This window comes from Amphibalanus amphitrite, unplaced genomic scaffold (genome assembly GCF_019059575.1).
Source record: "Amphibalanus amphitrite isolate SeventyFive unplaced genomic scaffold, NRLGWU_Aamphi_draft 000708F_arrow, whole genome shotgun sequence".
Lineage (NCBI taxonomy): Eukaryota > Metazoa > Arthropoda > Thecostraca > Balanomorpha > Balanidae > Amphibalanus > Amphibalanus amphitrite.
In genome coordinates, this window is record NW_024882202.1 from 14,007 (window position 1) to 32,924 (window position 18,918).

General features: G+C 46.4%; 1 protein-coding gene and 1 long non-coding RNA gene across 2 annotated transcripts; both read left to right on the top strand.

Moving 5' to 3' along the window:
- Window positions 1-298: 298 nt before the first annotated feature.
- Window positions 299-9,197, top strand: LOC122364947. Its single transcript, XR_006253654.1, has 3 exons — window positions 299-431; window positions 7,626-7,628; window positions 9,186-9,197. It is a non-coding gene; the product is annotated as an uncharacterized LOC122364947 (long non-coding RNA).
- LOC122364945 (NAD-dependent protein deacetylase sirtuin-2-like) lies at window positions 353-5,520 on the top strand. Its single transcript, XM_043335756.1, has 8 exons — window positions 353-465; window positions 984-1,240; window positions 1,355-1,636; window positions 1,953-2,124; window positions 2,501-2,693; window positions 2,887-3,003; window positions 3,365-3,431; window positions 4,945-5,520. Exons 1-8 carry the CDS (start codon window positions 456-458, stop codon window positions 4,981-4,983), a joined length of 1,137 nt encoding a protein of 378 aa, XP_043191691.1. The 5' UTR covers window positions 353-455; the 3' UTR covers window positions 4,984-5,520.
- Window positions 9,198-18,918: the final 9,721 nt, after the last annotated feature.

The following is an 18,918-nucleotide window of genomic DNA, read 5'->3' on the forward strand; positions in this document are numbered from 1 at the left end:
GATAAAATAGGATAGAAATAATCAATTATATTACTAAAACGATCAAATTATGTAAGCTCTTTGAGGACAAACAGCATATTTATTGCTGTTCTCAAACACAAGATAACCAGCCTAATGCCTTTTGAAGAGTCCCCGAATTTGGTGATAAATTGAACATTTTAGAGAAAAGAAGAAGGGTCCGTTTTGTGTTTTGGCTTGATTGGATTGTATGAATGAATTGAATGAATCAGAATGAATGACGGATCTTGGAATGAGTGGTGGGATTGATCCAGGATTGATCCAACGGGATTGATCGGTATCTGGATAGTGAGTGTGTAAATGAGCAGCATTTCAGTTGCAGCTGACGTTGAGGTGGAGGTCACTGGTCAGGTCACGGTCAGAGGTTGAGGAGGTGGCTCCAGCTCCTCCAGCTCAAGCTCGAGCAGGGGCTGGTGGAAGTACTTTTGTTGGATGTAATGGCTGAAGGTGAGGCTGATTAATCGTCCGGTGGTAGTGGTAGGTTTGTAGGTTGTAGGGTTGTAGTTAAGGCTAGGTCAGGTTAGATTAGGCTTGTTAATTGTAATTGTTTCAGTTTTGGTTTGGTTAGAAAGAAACATCACCGGGTATGCGCCTCTCCGTGGTTGGAAAACCTTTGTGTGACGTCTGCTCTACTAATACCCAATCTTCACTTATCACCCGTACCGTTCGTACCCGATGATGATCTTGTCCACATCTGATCAACATAGTTTTGATGGCACTCCATAAAACTTAATGCCTGCCTACCATTGGCATTTGCGGTCATAACCTACCACAGCCATCTTTGTCTTTGGTGGGCAGCTTGCACTTGCGTGGTCTGGTGCATTTGGTACATCAGGTGTGCCACATTGATTGCAGGCAAAGCTCTACAGATTGCAGAACTTTTGATGCATCTTATCAGCTTGTCTCACACCTGTTCCTGCTGCTGGCAACCATATGACTAATGACTGTGTGGCAAATATCAACAGGGGGTGATGAGAACACCTTGTTGAAAACTGAGAAGCAAAGGTTGTCTTGTGAGGACCTGGACAAAATTGAACCCATCTCTCCCGAGGAGGAAAAAGAGGAAGGTGTACTGGAGGGTGAATTTGCCAAGTCAAGCCAAACTGAAGCTGAAAAAGAAGAAGGTGTGTCACCAACTACTGAGTCTCCAGAGGATATGGACAAAATACGCCAGTTTTTCGCCGAGAAGCTACACATTGGATCTTTAGCAAATGAGCTCAAGGTGAGAATAGCTAGGATTTTACCTGCAACATTTTGCAGTTATATGAGCGACGAATTGTGCTGCGGCAATGTGCAACTGCCGCAAATGAGCCGTGACCGCCGTTATCGCTGACAGGTGTTGGAGACGGTCGACTTTGAGGGCGTGATGAAGTACATCCGGGACGGCTACTGCAAGAACATCGTGACGATGGCCGGCGCGGGCATGTCCACCTCCGCCGGCATCCCCGACTTCCGCTCGCCGGGCAGCGGTCTGTACGACAACCTGGCCAAGTACGATCTGCCGCGGCCCGAGGCCGTCTTCGATATCGACTTCTTCCGCAAGCAGCCGGAGCCGTTCTTCGACCTGGCGCGCTCTCTGTACCCCAGCGAGCTGAAGCCCACACTCTGCCATCGCTTCGTAAGTCGCCCGATGCAATGGAAAGTTTATTATGTTGGGCGCTTTGAGCTCTCGCCAATCTATAATCCAATGCCATCAGTCTTGATTTTTTTATCCGAACGGACGTACTGCCCGCGTATCAGGAGTTTCGGACAGATTGAGACGATTTTCGGGCTTAGAAACGTGAAAGTAATGAAGGGTATTAAACTATGAACGTTCAGCGAGCCCATGTTCAACCCCAGCATATACATTCACAGTTCACACATCATATTGTATGTGTCACATTTAACTCCGGTGGTGTTTCTTGACCGTATTTTTGCTCAACATTCTCCGACAGATCCGACTTTTGGAGCAGAAGGGTCTGCTGCTGCGTCACTACACGCAAAACATCGACACACTGGAGCGAGCGGCCGGTGTCAGCGACGATAAGATAGTGGAGGCGCACGGCACGTTCCACACGTCTCACTGCACCGGCTGTCGGCGCGAGTACGACCAACAGTGGATGAAAGGTAGGCACGAGAGTACGACCAACAGTGGATGAAATGTAGTTACGAGACGACGACCAGCAGTGGATGAAAGGTAGGCACGGGACTGGCAGTGGGTGAAAGGTAGGCATGAGAGGACGACCGGCAGTGGGTGAAAGGTAGGCACGGGACCAGGGTTCGCTGTTTTCGGGCTGATTACTCTAAAATCTCAATTCAGCAACCGCGGACTATCCTCGCTGTTGCTCCGTTCTTTTTTCCTCCATGAACAAGTACAACCTGTGATGTAATGTGCTTATTTCACTACGCAGCTTTGCGTGAGTACGGAAGTGAATCGGATTGAAAATACAAGTAAAACATTGTCTGCCAATTGAGTGACCGTTGACCGGGTTTGTGCCCACAGAGCAGATATTCTCCACCGACCTGCCCCGCTGCCAGTCCTGCGAGGCCGTCGTGAAACCGGACATTGTGTTTTTCGGCGAGAGTCTGCCGGCGCGCTTCTTTGAGCTGGTGTCTGACGACCTGCGCCGCTGTGACCTGCTCATCATCCTGGGCACGTCTCTGGTGGTGCAGCCCTTTGCCACATTGGTCGACCGGTAAGACTGGTAGACAACAACTCTGTGTTTCGCTTACGATCATTCACGATTCAGTGAGACCTTGAATTAGTGTTGGCAAGTGAACAAACAAAAATAAATATAATATGTGCAGCTGCGAGCGAGTGTCGTAGACATTTCCTCGACAATGCTTTGGTTGGTTTCCCTGCACCTACCTCCCTCCGTGTGTCTCCAGCGTACAGGACACCTGTCCGCGGCTGCTGGTGAACAAAGAGAAGGTGGGACGGCCCAGCGTGCTGATGCGACTGTTCGGTCAGAAGGGACTCGACTTCGACAGCGCCTCCAACTACCGGTAAGTCTGAGATGACTCTCGTCATGTCAGTAACCCAGGGGCCAGGGGTGTGCTATAACAATAAATGCTGTTACAGTGATAAAAAAAAAAAATAGGACCCAGATGCTGCGTCTGCGCCTGACCCGGCCTGAGCTGCATTGAATTCCACACCACACGGCCTGTATGGTATTGCGTTTTCTGTGGGCATTGGTTCCCCACGTGCTCTGTCACCCGGGATATGGGAAGTAGAGAATGCGAAACGGATTTCGGCATACTATTCATTGATGTCTTCACGTGTCCTGAGCGACAGCTGTTCAGAGCCACTTACCTTTTCCGGCCATGGATGGCTCTGACCGTTTCTACCCCTGCTGTGCCTTGCCAGGGACGTGTGCTGGCTGGGAACCTGCGACGACGGCGCTCGGGCCATGGCGGCCGCGCTCGGCTGGGAGGTAAGCCACACAGGCGGTGGGTTCATCACAGGGTACAGGGTCAGAGGGACGGTCATAGAGATGGCAGACCAGAGTGACGTTATGTGACGTTCCATCAGCCTTCAGCTGATCGCACTTCTAGAGGCACCAACAGTCCCGAGTGCTCAGACTGCGTATATTGTCGAGACATGGGAAGCCACGTTTAGGAAGGACGGGTTAACCCTCGCCCCGTTGGGGGGGCCATTTTGGCCCCCCCCCTGTGGTTTTTCCTGAATAGCAAGAAAACGGCGGCGCGCAGCGCCGCCAAATTTTCAGTACCTTCCCGGGCATCAATTTGACATCTTCACACCAAATTTCAAGTCTTAGGTCACCTTAGGTCAGGAGTTATTGAGGTCAAACTGAGGTCATGTTCGAGCAAAAATGAGCAAAAAACATGCAATCTTGAAACGCTCACCAAATCTACAGTTATCAAGCAATTTCAAAGTTCATTATATGGTCTAGTAGACAAAAAGCGGCGCTACAAAACTGCTGTCTCGGATTTTCAAAATTTTTGGTTTTTGACCAAAAAAATTCAAAAAATTGATTTTTTAGCAAAACTAAAAAAAAATCCAAAATTTTTCCGAATTTCGAAAAAAACCGGAATATATGTGATAGTCCCAGCGCTCTTCTATATATATACCAAATTTCAGATCGATATCTCCTTTTTTGGCCAAGTTATAGAGAAAAAACTGTTCAAAAATGATGACGTCAAATTTTTTAACTCAATTTTTAGCGATTCTAGACCACGTACGGCAAAACAAAGACCACCATTGAACTCCCCGTGACGAGCTGCATCGATTCGATACCCATTTTATGCAAAAATATTAACTTTGAAATTTGACCTAATTTGACCAGACCTTGACCTGACCTTGACCTGACTTTGACCAAAACGTGACCTAAGCTGGGCCCAAAGGCTGCCTGACCCACATAATCGCATTTGTCATGTAAAATGGACCATAAAACATGTAGGTATCACACGACACTTTCATATTGTGACCCCCCGTGACCTGACCTCTGTGACCTGACCTGGTATCAGTGACCTCAAATAGCAAAATATGTGTTTGAAGAACATTTCCCCATCGATGATTTTCAATGAAATGCATTTTACCCGATTTTACAACGCATTTCTTGAAATGCCTGTAAACGGTGAAAATTGGACCTTTGACCTGACCTGTGACGTCATCGGTTTGACCTAGGTCAATAAAATTGGGTCACAAGGTAGTTCCCCGTTGGGGCTATCCAACGCCGTTTACCGCTTGTCGCTATGTTGCGTGGTTCTCGAGATCTTAGGGGGGGGGGGGCAAAATGCCCCCCCCCCCCAACCGGGCGCGTTGCTCGGCAGAGCCCAACGGGGCGCGGGTTAACAGTTTTAGATAACCCCGAAGAACCCCTTGAGCCCCGTTCTATGTCCTGTCATGAAGTGACACCGCTGTAGCGGTGCGTATGCGTCTGGACGCCGGCCTGAATACAACTGACGTCTGTTATCCACCCACAGGAGGACCTCCGTAAACTTGAGTCAGAAGCGGACACATGAGCAGCCTGGCGCTGTCGGGACTTCTAATGACGCGTGGGATGACGAAACAGCAGCTAGTCTGCGATGAAGGTACAGCGGGCCGGATATCGGATATTTATCCGTCCGAACTCGCAAGTGATAATGTGTTGTCTGGAGGGATACTCTGGAGTGACAGTGATAATGTGTCGACAGGAATGTCGAAAAATGCAATGTGTCTAAAGGGATGTCTCTGTGTTATAGTGCACCGTCGGACGGCTTTGCCTTGGCGTCCACTATATGTCGATATGCGAATACAAGATACACGTGCGTAGTTCAGAAGCCGTGCAGCAAAGCAGCTTCCATTACAACACAAAGTTAGTTGTGGACATTCATAAATGGACAACTGACCATCTGTTTTATCGTGATGGCGGATAGATAACACGACATCCAACGTTCTATTTCGTGTAGTCACTGCACGCTTCATTTTAACTGCACTGCACGCTTTATGTCATTAAAGTTGATGATGTGTAATAAATGGCTGTAATATATTTGAAATATATCGTCAAATAACCAATGCGATTGATGTTTGGTTTACTGGAGGTAAAAGGGGCTGTTTTGTTATAGCATTGTACCAGAAATTATGACCGGCGAGTGGCGAACTTGACCAACGGACATCATTTATGTTGCTGGGTCAAAATGTCGTAGAAATGACATAGAAATTGCTATTGTATTATATGGAGTTACGGCATGCTGCAGGTGCTTTGAGTTGTAACATGCGCCCCACAGATCGCGGTGATATGCCTGTAAAGTCGCGGTCCGTAAAGTCCACCAGCCGCAGGCACGGTGGTCGGCGCCGAAGCTTTAGTTCCGGCGGTAGGTACTCGCTGTGGCGCTGGTGTCGCTGCACGACGGCACAATACGATACCGTCGGACCATCGTCGGACGGCCAGTGTCACAGACGGTTTTATTGTCCTGGGTGGCTTACCTTAGTCTTTTACTTGTTTGCTTGACGTGAACGCTACTAGCTTTTTTAGGTTCTGGAGACGAGTATTTTCCGTCCTGCCGGATACCTGATTAAAATTAGTCGTCCACAGGCGTCGTCCGTTCACTTCAGGGATTCGGCAGGTGCATTGACATTCCCTCTCCCGTGTAGTCGACAGTTCTGTGCATACCTAGTACCTACCTCTCAAAATACCTCATTTGGTCTTGATTATCCCTTACGATGCTTCGGCTCATAGATTTTGGCAAATCCTTTATCGAATGTATATTACGACGGTAATACGAGTGTACCCACAGTCCACACCCTACCAGTCTTTCACCAACCCAATATTAATTGCTATACCTATAGCCATAGGTATGTTATTATTCTCAATAGAATATGCAAGCCACCTACAGTAAAATATTCCTATGATAGTTACCTATATCTCGCCACAGACCACATCCATGGCATCTGGTGCCCAAAAAAACACTCGGCCGTCTCGACCCGCGGGCGGCACTGGTGTTTGATATGCGGCGCATGGCTCGTGGGCAGTGTTTGTTTGGAGCGACCATACGCTCGTGGAGTCTGGCAAAAAGTAGTGTCGGCTGACCCGGCAACGACGTAGTACGTAACGACGTCTCTACTCTCTACATGCTTGGTAGGAGGGAATAGAGGAACGAAGGGGAAGAGAGGGATACAAAAAATGTTTCAATGCTGCTCTTTAGATGTTCTCCCTAAAGTGTTTTTTAGACCAATCTCGTATGACGTATTTCGATTATGAGTTCGTTTCGTACCATAATGAGTGGCCGCACCACCTCTTATCGTGCAAGTAAAAGTTATTTTTATTTCCCCGGAGCCGCTGGCAGTCAGTTGCATCGATGTAGCATCAGTTGAAACACTTTTGATTAATGTGTATTTGGATTTTCGGGTGTTGTATTTTAGGGGAGCAGATTTCCAGGGCCAGGAGACGTTCTTGGCAAAGTTCACTGCACAGTGCACATGGTTAGGTATCTACGCTATATGATCGAAATAGCGTGTTCGTCGTTCACACAGCCGAGCCCCGCACACCGCCCTTCCCGCGCCCACCGGCTTCAAATGCCTGTATACCGCGATCACCGCTGCCCGTGATAGTATCTACAAGCCATTCCCGTATAAAGAACTAAATGATGACCACTGACAAGGCTCAAACAGAGTCCTAACGACTGCGTCTGTCGTCTCAGCAGACGGACTCTCTCATGCTGGGCTGCAGCCTGCAGGGATGGGCTCAATGCCTTGTTTTATAGGAAAGATCGCTTTAGCTTTTCCTGTCCTTTGCCCTTAGGCGCTCCTCGGAATTATCAGGCCTTTTTCTTACGATTTTCGATATTAACTATGAGAGTACGGTTACTTTACTTTTTTATATGTTTTGTAGCGGGCTACATCTTTTCTATTAGTTTACTATTAGCTGTAAACTTTAAATCCTGGCACGACCGACTACTGCCAGATCCGGACACGCTGGCCGCGTTCCGTAGAGACCCTTTCCTTTGTTTTCCCGTGTCCCACGTCCCTATCGACACCGGCCGCCCATAATTTAGAAAGGACAGCAGCACAGAGCGAGGTAACGCGGAAGAAAGAGACGCGAAGACCTAGTGGGTCACCGTTCGTTACGGACGTCGTCACTTGAGGGCAGCACCAACCGGAAGAGAATATGATAAAGCCCTGCAAGAATGTAGTTATGCAAAAACAAAATCGACGCAATACTGGACGTTGCACAAAGCTGGAATTCAGATCAACTTGATCACCAAGCAATCCGAAAGTCGCAATTGTTTTATCGCCTGACCCCACCAAATAGCATTCCAGCAACGACCAGTGCAACAAGGACGTTTTTGGAATTATAGACTGTCTAAATGATATCCGGAGGAAGTCATTGCGCTAGCAGCTCATGAGCTCGGAAAGCAAGTCCTTGTGGCGGAGGAGCATCTGAACAAGAGGTACAGCACCTAGAGTACGAGTGAGTGAGCAAGTGTGACGGAAACTAGAGACAACATTACAAAGGATAAATCGTTGCGGGCTGCCTACTATAAACAAGCGTTTCGATTTCAAGCCGCTTTATCAGAAACAAGCGCAGATCAACAATAACGGGCATCGTTCGCCGATGAAGACTGGAACCGAAGAATTGTGCCATCTTATGGCTATTTAAATGTTTTCACATTCAGTGCAACCATATTTTGGAGAGGCCGTTGCAAATGCAAAACCGAGCACACCCTCAAACCACCGCAGTAAGAAGACAAAGAAGTGCACCTGAATCGGAGCCAGCACCCGGAACCAGGTCAGGAGAGGGCGACGCCACCCCGACCCAACTATAAAAAAGGGACCGCTTTACTTCGGGATCAGTTAGACCGGAGCAGTCAGACCGAGACAGTGAGACCGGGACGGGAGGACCGAGTCAGTGGGACCGCCGCAGTCGCGTCGGGATCACCGCGCCCGAGAAGCCATGCCGCCGGGAGACGGGCCAGTTCAGCCGCATCGCTGCAATCGTCCTGCTCCAGTTCTCTGCTAGTGCCTCGAGTGATGGAGACGCAGGACAGCAGCCGTCGACGAGAAAGGACGCAAGTGCAACTGCCGAGGTTGACGTCACACTCCAGCTGCTAATGTGAGTGTTCAATCTGAATGTTCGAAAGTCTGCTCTCCCTGATCCTATCTCCCCCCCCCCCTGGTTTACGCCTTGCCCGATCTCTCCAATGGTCGTTGCCAAGCTAATAGCAAATTGCTTTGATTTATACGATCGGTCCAGACAATTCTAGTTGTGGTCTCCACTCTCCGCGATCGCCAGAAATTATTGGTGCAAAGCTGTATTGCGGTTTTGTTCTTGGGGTCTTACTAACGGATAGGCTGCGTTATAGGTGATCGAGGTTTAGCTAAAAATTCACGAGTGCGTATATGTCATTGTTAGGATCTACAGCTTACCATTTGCGGACTAGGATTACAATGGGATTCGCAGTGTGTTTAGGTTCAACAGTGACGTTCAGTTGGGTTTGTGAGAGGAGTTCAGGGCGTGGTTTCAGTCTCTTTTACAGTGATGTGAGCTGGCATTGCTGCGCCACATAGTGGGTTAATAATGAAGCTGTTAGTTTCTGTACGAACCTGTCAAAGGCAAAGTTAACAATTTAACCGGTTAGGCGTAAGTCATTTATTATTGGTATTCTGTTGAATTAGCGTTTTGACTTGGAACATGAATTAGACTGTATTTAAATTCAACGTGTTTAATTTAGAATACACACTAAAGCTATGAAACGTTCTGTTGTGGGCATAGTGGGAAGGATCGAGCTCTTACAAATTTGGAAACGGGTGATTGGCCACAAGGTCAATAAGATCATCCGTCGAGACGTCATCAACGCTTTTCCACTCTGGTGTTTCGTGGGGTTCGCACTACAGTATAGGGGTTTACATTAGATACACACACACACACCGAATAAGAAGAGCACATATAGAAGAAGCACACGGTGTCTGATCGACGACCTTGGTCCAGCTGTTAATTCCGACGGGTGAAGCGGCGCGGCGGTGGGCCGCCCAGGTTTATGAGCTGGGCTGCAAATTCAGGTCAGAATTCAGCTGTTAAGGAATTCAATTACTCGAGGCGTGCAATTGTGGAAACAAACGTGGTAAATTGTTCAAAGATGTTGGGTCATCATAATGTCACTAGGTCGTCGTAATGTCGTGGTATTATCGAGCATAGCCATCAAATGACGTTTATCATGGGCAGTCCGGGCGTACTGTTTGCATCACTAGTCGCGGGACAGAGCTGGCGGCGGACAGGACGGTCCGTCGGCTCTCGGTCGTAATTTATGGGAGATTTATTGACGCAGAATATTTCAGACCAGGTAAACAATATCAGTGAAATTGTTGGGGCTTATATTTTTAGCGAACCTGAATACTCGTGGTTTTGTGGTTGCTGGTAGCAAGTATTTCACCCGACACAAATTGACGAAAATTTAATGGCCCAAGATGATACATTTGATCTTTCTATCTGTCACATTCGAGTGGCTACAAGGTATATTGCAAGCTGACTATCTTAGATCAATAAGCCGGAGTCTAAATGAGGAGAGGGTTTGTTTGCCCGGCTCTTATGTCGGAATGTTGACTAGCATGACTTAGACACAGAACTTCCTGAGAAATTCGTCCAGACCGGTAATGTAAGGTAAGGAGCACATCGTCTTTAGCAGAGCTATTCACGTTACCCACCGTGGTGATACCGCGGTTGTTGTTGGTTTCCCGCAGGATTATTTAGTGGGCAAAGGTAGGCAGGCTCAGAGGCATGAAACGGCGGATCCCAGCGGAAGTCAAGGATCCATCAGGAATGGTGGAGTGCTGGGTCACTGGTAAGTCATCCACAGGTGGTGCAGGAAGCCGTACGTCCCAGGAAGTCATCATACTTATCTGCATCTTGATCATCGGCATGAGCCAGGAGTTTCCGGCCACATCCGGTGATGGACAGCCTCTGGGGGACCGGGAGAGTCCCCCCTCGGAGTTCGTGAGTCCTGGTAACGTAAGACCCACGGAACCAGCTGAGTTCCAGGCAGATAGTTCCAGGACGTGGATACGTGAACTATGGTCCCAGGACGTGAACGGTAAGTTCCAGGACGTGGACCGGAGGGAGCGCGAGGCCTAGCGCTCTCTCAAAAGGGAAACCAGCCGGGTGTAATTCGCGAATTCGCATCATAAGTCTATTGGACGTGTTGTGGATCCGACTAAATTACAAAGATGAATAATTATCTGCATGCAATACTGGACGGCCCTGTGGCTTGGCCACCGGTTAGCGGGAGCACACGTGGATTCATAAGAGAGACATTTATCTCGCCGGGGAGGTTATTGTTGCCAGACACCTAACACTATCGGAGGGATTTCGAGGGGCACTAAATAAATTTTGGTGAATAAATGAAGAGCGCTTGTATGTGAGAATGTGAGTGCGTATGATAAAAGAATGAATCTTAGATTAAGGCCGATAGGAGTTAAGTGCAGCTCGGTTAGGACAGTCAAGCCAATGATTCTCGAGGGCACTTAAATTCAGCTACGCTAATACGATATAAGTGGGCAAATTTGAAAAGGGTAGAGTAGACCAGTGATGATGAATTGGTGACTGGACAAATGACCATCCAGCAAATCAAGTTAAAAGCCAACGAATGGCTTGGCAGTGATCATTAAGACCCCAACTGCCTTATCCGGCCCTTCTCTCACTGTGTCGATTACCCACGGGTTGGAGCCTGTCCTTCCTGCCCGAGCAGTGAAGTTACCGAGTCGACGTCTATACAATGCGATGATGATCAAGCCTCAAAAGGAAAGCATCTCCCATCAGATGCATTTGTATGCCGGGTGGGCTTCTAGAAATCAACTTTACTTACGCACACACTTCCAGTCTCCAACAGCACAACTCCAGCGCTTCACATTGGCACCGAACTACCCACTGCTAACAGAACTACAAGGAAGTCCCCCCCCCGGAAAACAATTCCACCCCCACTCCACCGCACCCCTGTTCAGTCCCCCGCGCTACAGTTTACAGGGACCCTCCCATCTTCAAAAAAGTTTATGAAATGGCATGAAAGTGATGTCGCTCGGTTCAGAAAGAGCGGAAACGAATATCTACCAAATTTCACCGAAAAATATTCACCGGTTTTCAAGATATTAGACTTTTACTTTTGTTTACTTTTTTTGGGATCTCCGCTGTTTCTAGCGACTTTATTTTAGAAGTGCGGCGTTTGCGGCAGATGTTGCGCGCAAATAGCATATACCACCGCGTGCTACAAAACGTTTTAGTCAAACATTTAAAAATCGTTAGATATCAGCGCTGACGTCACACATTCAGAGGGGTATTCCTAAGCATTAGCCCCTCTGAATCAAAATGCTGCAATTTTGAAATTCAATATTTCCGATTTAAGGCATTTCTCGATGTTGTGAGTGCCGAAACCGGTAATTGTGAGCCAGGGACCCCATTTTGGCTATCTCAACTCAAATCTAATGTTAAGGTGGGAGGGTCCCTTTAAGCATGTCTCTCAAAAGTCAAAGCAGTGCTAACAGCAATTCAGAAACTACCTTATCCTAAGCTGAGAAGATAAACGATATGGTGTGCGTTAACCCGGCGGCCGCTGGGCCTCCGCGCCACCCGCCGGCCGCTGGGGGGGGGCATATAGTTGCCCCCCCTTTACTTCTGCGACGATATCGTCGCAACGCGAAGAGATAGAGAAGCGAAACTTTGCACACATCTTCCTGAATACCTAGCCGAGGTTGTGTCCAAATTTGGTGTCGATCCCATTTGAAATGACGTCACAGTGACGTCATAAGTGAAATTATAGATTTGCGGCTCTCATATTCCTCACGATACATCAGATATATGGGACCGAATATAAAGGGCCGATTATTGGTCAGGAACTAGACGGAAGTGTAGTTAGATGTTTTAGGATGACAGCAGGTGCTGTCTAGTTCATTTACAGTTGAGTTTCATGCTCAGCGTCATCAGAAACGGTCCATATCGGAAAACGACAAAACTTTATGACGTCACTGTGACGTCATCTTAGGTGCTACAACCACCAAACTTTCCTCAAACATTGCCTAGGTATTCATTTGAAGCTATGCCAAGTTTCACGTTCGTAGCTCATCAGGTTTCGGAGATATTTCACAAAACGTAAAGGGGGGGCAACTTTATGCCCCCCCCCCCCAGCGGCTCGTGGGTTAATCGGCGACGCTTCACACCGTCGTTATACGTTTATATATTTTATGAGAAGACCTGGATGGCTGCTGAAACACTTCACTGCTCATCTCAGTTTAATGTTTGACTAGATAATTTACCATGGAAAAGGTACACAACAGACCAGACCGCTCCCTCTCGCCAACCAATCAGAACCTCACATCCAGGCCACGTCACGGACACCCACCAATACAAGCCCGCGCTTCAGGGAAACGGCATCTGCGTATGACGGCGCGGCAGCCGCCCCATTCTCTGGGCCGCGTCAGACAGAGACGCGGTGTCACGGGACAACCACTCGGGTCAGAGCACAGTCACCGAGACGGATGCCAACATTGCGCCGCTCTCAGTGACTTAGAAGGCAGGGTACGACTGCCAAAGGCTCATTCAGTGATTAGGGAAATTCGCTTGCGTGCGGCGCTATAGATCGTCAAAGAGGTGACACGATCCTACAAAAGGATTCGAGATCTCACTTTGATTGGGGTCACCCGTCGTCAAAATTTGGTAGCGATGGACGACAAGGCATCCAATGAGCTTATTTTTTATGTGAATGGAAATAAGGTAAGCACAAGTCTATAAGCCGTTTTACGTTTATTGCTCGACGATCAGCCTCAGAACTCCAGCTAATTTAAACAATCGTCCTATATTCTTCAATCCCTCTCGTTTATTGTCGTCTGAGTGCTTATGATCATCATGATCACGATTCTCTCTTCCATGTTTTAGGTGCAAGTTTCATCACCGGACCCAGAATGGACGCTTCTCTTCTTCCTCAGAGACAAGCGTAAGTTACGCGTGCTACGGTAAGTCGAAAACAGACTGATTGCGATTTCCCATAAGTCTTATGGGTCCAGAAGGTCATGGAGTCCAGGCCAAACAAACGTAATTGTTATGACATGATAATATATGATCATATATCTATATGATATATAGATGTATGACCATTAGAAAAGTATTCATGATTCATTTTTCAGTCAGGGATAACGCGCAAATTGATGTTATTGTTTACCTATGTAGAACAGAGACTTTTCAAATTCACGCTTTAAACGTTTAAACCTTTGTGAAATATCAGGGTGAAAAAGGCCATTCGTAGTTCTTACCCGTCTCAAGCAATCGTATCGAGTCAACTTAAATGACTTTGATATTAATTATTATAAGTTAAGCGACCTTCTCCTGGAAATTTCCGAAAAATAAACTGCTGTTTTACATGTGCATTCGGGCACAGCCATCATCGGATGTATATTGCCAAATGAAGAATGTGATATTTCTGATATTTTTGATTCTACGTGATATTTCTGGGACTTCGATATTACCGCAATCCTAATTGAAAATTAATTTGTTTACATCCAGAGTTTGTGTTAACACTCCAAATGCAACTATGTATAAACATCCTTCAGCTTTCTGTCTTCTGGTTCCCAACGGTGTTATATCTAAATGATAAAATTATTTAACCGCTCGAAGGTTGAAAAATATTTTAAACGTCTCGCCTATCGGCTCGACGATTTGTTCTACCTACTCGCGGTTTAATATATATTATCCCGCACCGTAGACAGTGTTTACAATTGCTTCACGTGCAAAGAGAAAAATTATCAGATGTCGCTTAACTGATTTGTTAATGTCTAGTGCCGATTAACAAACTGTTAAACGTCTAGTAGACATTTCTGCCATTTAACCGTCTCGTTATTTTCACCAGTATGCGCAGGGAAACGCAGTGAAACATCATTTTCCTTTTCTTTTTTAGTTCTATTTTGGACTTCATCTTCAATGTACCTGTCAATTTCAGACCGATCACATTGTTTGGACCGTTTTTCAAAGCTTCATCTGTCTGCTTCTCGTTGTCTCTGGCTCTGCTGAAATATGTCGTATTTTAATATAAAATGTATTTTTTACCTTTAAGCTCCCGAAAGATATCGGCAGTACGGAATAAAATTATTAAACCGCTCGTAGGTAGAAAAATATTTTAACCGTCTCACCTATCGGCTCGACGTTTAAAAGATTTATTCTGCCTATTCGCGGTTTAATATATATTAAACCGCGAGTAGAAAGAACAGATAATTTTCTTTCTTTGCGCGTGAAACAATTGTAAACAGTGTCTGTGGTGCGGGATAAGACTTTTTAAACAAAGCATTTATTGATCCTAATGTATTTCATCGACTTATTGCTTAGTTGACCCTCAACGGGATGCAAATCCGCTATAGCTGCGCTTTTTAGACCGTTTAGTCTCGAACACAAATAGTGTAGCAGCTCATTGCCGGCTACTTATTCAAGCAAAAAGTACCAATTTTCTTCATGTATCAGGTACCGGAAAGAATAAAGTGAGAAAACACAGAAAGTAAATGCCCTGCATTTACTTTTCCCGGATCTTTTGTTGCACATACCCATCAGCTGCTGGACGGGAGTCTACGAAAAAGAAGCGGAAACGTATTCGTAAAGAATATTATGTATGCAACATAGGTGGCGGAACGGGGGGCACCGGGGTACCGTGTCCCCTGATTTTGGCATTTTTACATTAGCCCTATGGGCGTTGCATGGAAAGAATGGGGCCAAAAGTCAGCAGTGCCCCCCCCCCTTAATTGAAGGTGTTCCGCCACTACTGACATGCAATAGGTATGTATATTTGTTTTCAAATGTGTGACATGTACAGGTCTCGCGGGTTTTAGCGGTAGGTTTTGCACCTAGAAAATTTAGTGTACTTCAGGCTATATCTTCGTCGTCTTAAGGTTTTAAGTGTTGAAGATGCGATCGACATGTTGGTTCACAAGCCGGCCATGATCGTATAAAATGGCTTCATCGTAGATCGATTAGTTTCTGAGATATAATCGTAAATGTAAAAGTGCAAAACCTACCGCTTAATCTTGCTAGAGCCGTACCTAACTTAAATCAGTCAACAATGACTGTAGTAATAATAGTACCTACAGAGCATATATTCAATCGATGATGCATTTGATTGCCGTTTTCAGTTATTAGGTAGGTATAAGGTTTAAAGTAGGCACAACTTGAAAGCCCTATTTTATTTTTTACAATGATCTGTAATTTACTTAGTTTAAGGTTATTCGATATGAATAACACACCAAACCAACATCGTAAATAGACACACATCAAATACAATCGATAATAGATTGACACACACCAGAGGAAGAATGATAATATGAGCGTTAGACCTACTGGAATCATGAACTTTCCCTGACGATATCCCGCCCTCTGATGAGCGTAACTGCGCATCACATCCGGAGTTGTTATAGTGGGGGCCCAGGGCACGTGCCCTGCGAGACACCACCCGGGCCAGACGGCGGCGCCCCATGACCGCCGGTATCTGCCAAACTGCCAGGCGCCGGCCAGCCCACCAGGCTATTTACATTATAAGGGGGAGTGGCGCTCCGTACCGTCAACACGTGTCACTGGCGGAGCGTGGGTTTGACAGTGCGGTTGGCAGTCTGATAATGAGACAAATGTATCATATAGAAACGCATATGAGTGCATATTGCATACTGCAGGATAATAATTAATGAAATTGCTATAATTCAGTTGAAACACGCATGCAGATAGCTGGTTTGCTTTAAATTCTCGCCCGCATGGGGGGGTTCGAAAGCACCCCCTCATGTTACATGTTTCTAGGCCAGTTTTTGGAGCTGAAAACGAAACTTCAGTATCCTTGAGTTGATCAATTTTACACCTACCCTGAAAATGTCATGACCCTGACCCACATGGCCTTTGACCTGTGACATACTTTTCGAGACCATGTTTGGCCGGAATCGCGATTCGGCGTTTGTCGGCTCGCATTAGCCGCGCTTTTGCAGTATTTTCGTGTTTCAAGCGTTCAAACATATGATGTGATGTTGCCCCCATGCATTAGGGTGGGTGCCAAGGTCACCTGAAGGTCAGGTCAGGCCATTGACCTTTGATGACCTCGGTTCACTTTTTCGAGCTTTACATGTTTCTAGGCCAGTTTTTGGAGCTGAATTCGAAATTAGCAACCATATGAACATTAACGAAGTTGTTTTGGTGCCTTCGTAACATGTTACGAAGCTGTCAGAGGCGGTTGACACCTACTACGAATACCCGGCAGGACCCCTACTGGATGACCTGACCTGACCTGACCCGACCTGGCCTAAATGCATGAAGACATCATATCTGTGATTAAAACTAACATGATATTCGTGATCAGCACCCCGAAAAACCCCATAGCAGCCACACTTTACGACGTTCTAACAGGTCCCGATTTTTCCGACTTTTGGGTCATTGACCTGACCTGGAAGGTGAACCAATGACCTAGGACCTTAAAAGTGGGTATCATCGGCTTCCTCTCGTCACGGGCAGCACGCTCGTTTTTTCCGCGAAGCTCTAGCTCGATCCGGGGCGAAACGGCAAGGGGAGGGGGTCCAACCGACCCCCTCCCCTTATACGTTCCCGGCTGGAAAAACACCAATACGGGCGAGGGTTAACATGGTGTACATTTTCAACAACTCAAATCATATTTACCGGGTCTGCCGTCTGAGCGTTGCTCAGCCAGCTTCTTCACAAAGAGATGTTGCTTATCTAATGAAGGTATGTATTAAAAGGAGCTTGCTCCGCAGAGCAATTGAATCACTATAGGTATAGTCGCTTAGTAGTCGCTGAGTGTTAAACATTATATTTGCTCAAATTACAGCTAAAGCGGCGTCATTTGGTCAGAGTGTTGACGTTCAGTGCGTCTTTGTTGCAGTGCGTCTCACAGGGACGAAGCTGGTCTGCGGAGAGGGTGGCTGCGGCGCCTGTACTGTCATGGTCTCCAAGTATTCTCCGGACAGAAAGAAAATTGTGTATCCTTTCATACAATAGCTATTTCATTCACTGACCTAGGGTGTGTTTGATTGTTGTAGCATTTTCGGATAAAGACATTTTAATTTTAAAATATCAGACTTATGATACCTATTACCTAGGCATAACACCCTGACCAATTATTCATTCGTTTGAGAACACGAATGAATGAATAAATTTACGAATGATTGAATGAACGAACTAATGTTTGATTGAGCAAAGGAGCGCAGGTTGAATAACGAATAAATGAACTAATTAATTAATCAACTAATAAATAAATTAATTTATGAAGTACTGACCAAGGAAATGAACGAAGAGTGAATGAATGGATGAATGAATAAATGAATGAATGAAGGAAGGAATGAACGCATAGGTAGGTATCTCGCGCTCTCCGCTCCGTTCTGTTTCCTGAGCCGCCGACTGACCAGTCACCTGTCGGTGAACGCCTGTCTGATGCCGCTCTGCGCCGCCCACGGGCTGGCCGTGACCACTGTCGAGGGCATCGGCTCCTCCAAGACGCGTCTTCACCCCGTGCAGGTCAGTGCTGCAGGCACGAGTGCCACCCCAGGGTGTCGTGGACTAATTATATACCATCATAATGTCAGCGCGCTGTATATATGTGGTGACACGTGGGGACGAAATGATGACTGATGTTGTCATCTTTAGCTCGATAGGTCAATGTGTAGGGACGAGTTGAATCGTGGTACTGGTGATGACCTAACTTCCGGCTTCGTTTATTGTCATTTGTGTAAATTTAGCTCAACGACTTTGCAAAAACGATAAATCAGATGATTGATGTCTTTAACAGCGGACGTATACTTACCTACCACATGTAGAACGTGCAAACATCCGTCCGTTAACGAAATCATAATTCATTATCAGAGATGCTAAGCAAGTCGCTGGCCATCAGATTAACGATTAGCTCTGTTACGTTGGGACATTGAAAAATGAATGTCATGAACAAAAACGATGCAAGCATAGATTGTAAACTATCTTAAGTGTTTACTCAGAACTATATAATAAATCGCATTTTATAAGCCCACATACCTACAGCGCAACGGTCTCTCGCAAGATCCCCCGTTTATTATGTTTTTTTTTTCTCTGAGCATAGCACCAGTGGGAACCAGACAATTCAGGGAATGTCCAGCTTTCAAGTGCACATACCTACCAGTCATTAACACACTTTTGTAATCACAGTCGCGTCTGGCCGGGTCTGTGCAATGTCACAAAGGACACAGTCCAGAGAGGCCACGTAAACGGAAACTCCAGCCACCTCTGTTCGATAACTCGAAGGCGATAAGTCGGATACCTAGAACCAAAGCGTGACCTGGGTGGAACTATTACGATGCTGTAACAGTTCAGTGTAGTGAGAAATGTTTCGAGAGTATACTTAAATGGATGACGTCTAAAAAAATCGGTATCAATGCTAAACTCTCTACATAATACGCTGAAAAGCGAACCCATTATAAAAAATCAGATTTTTTCATTT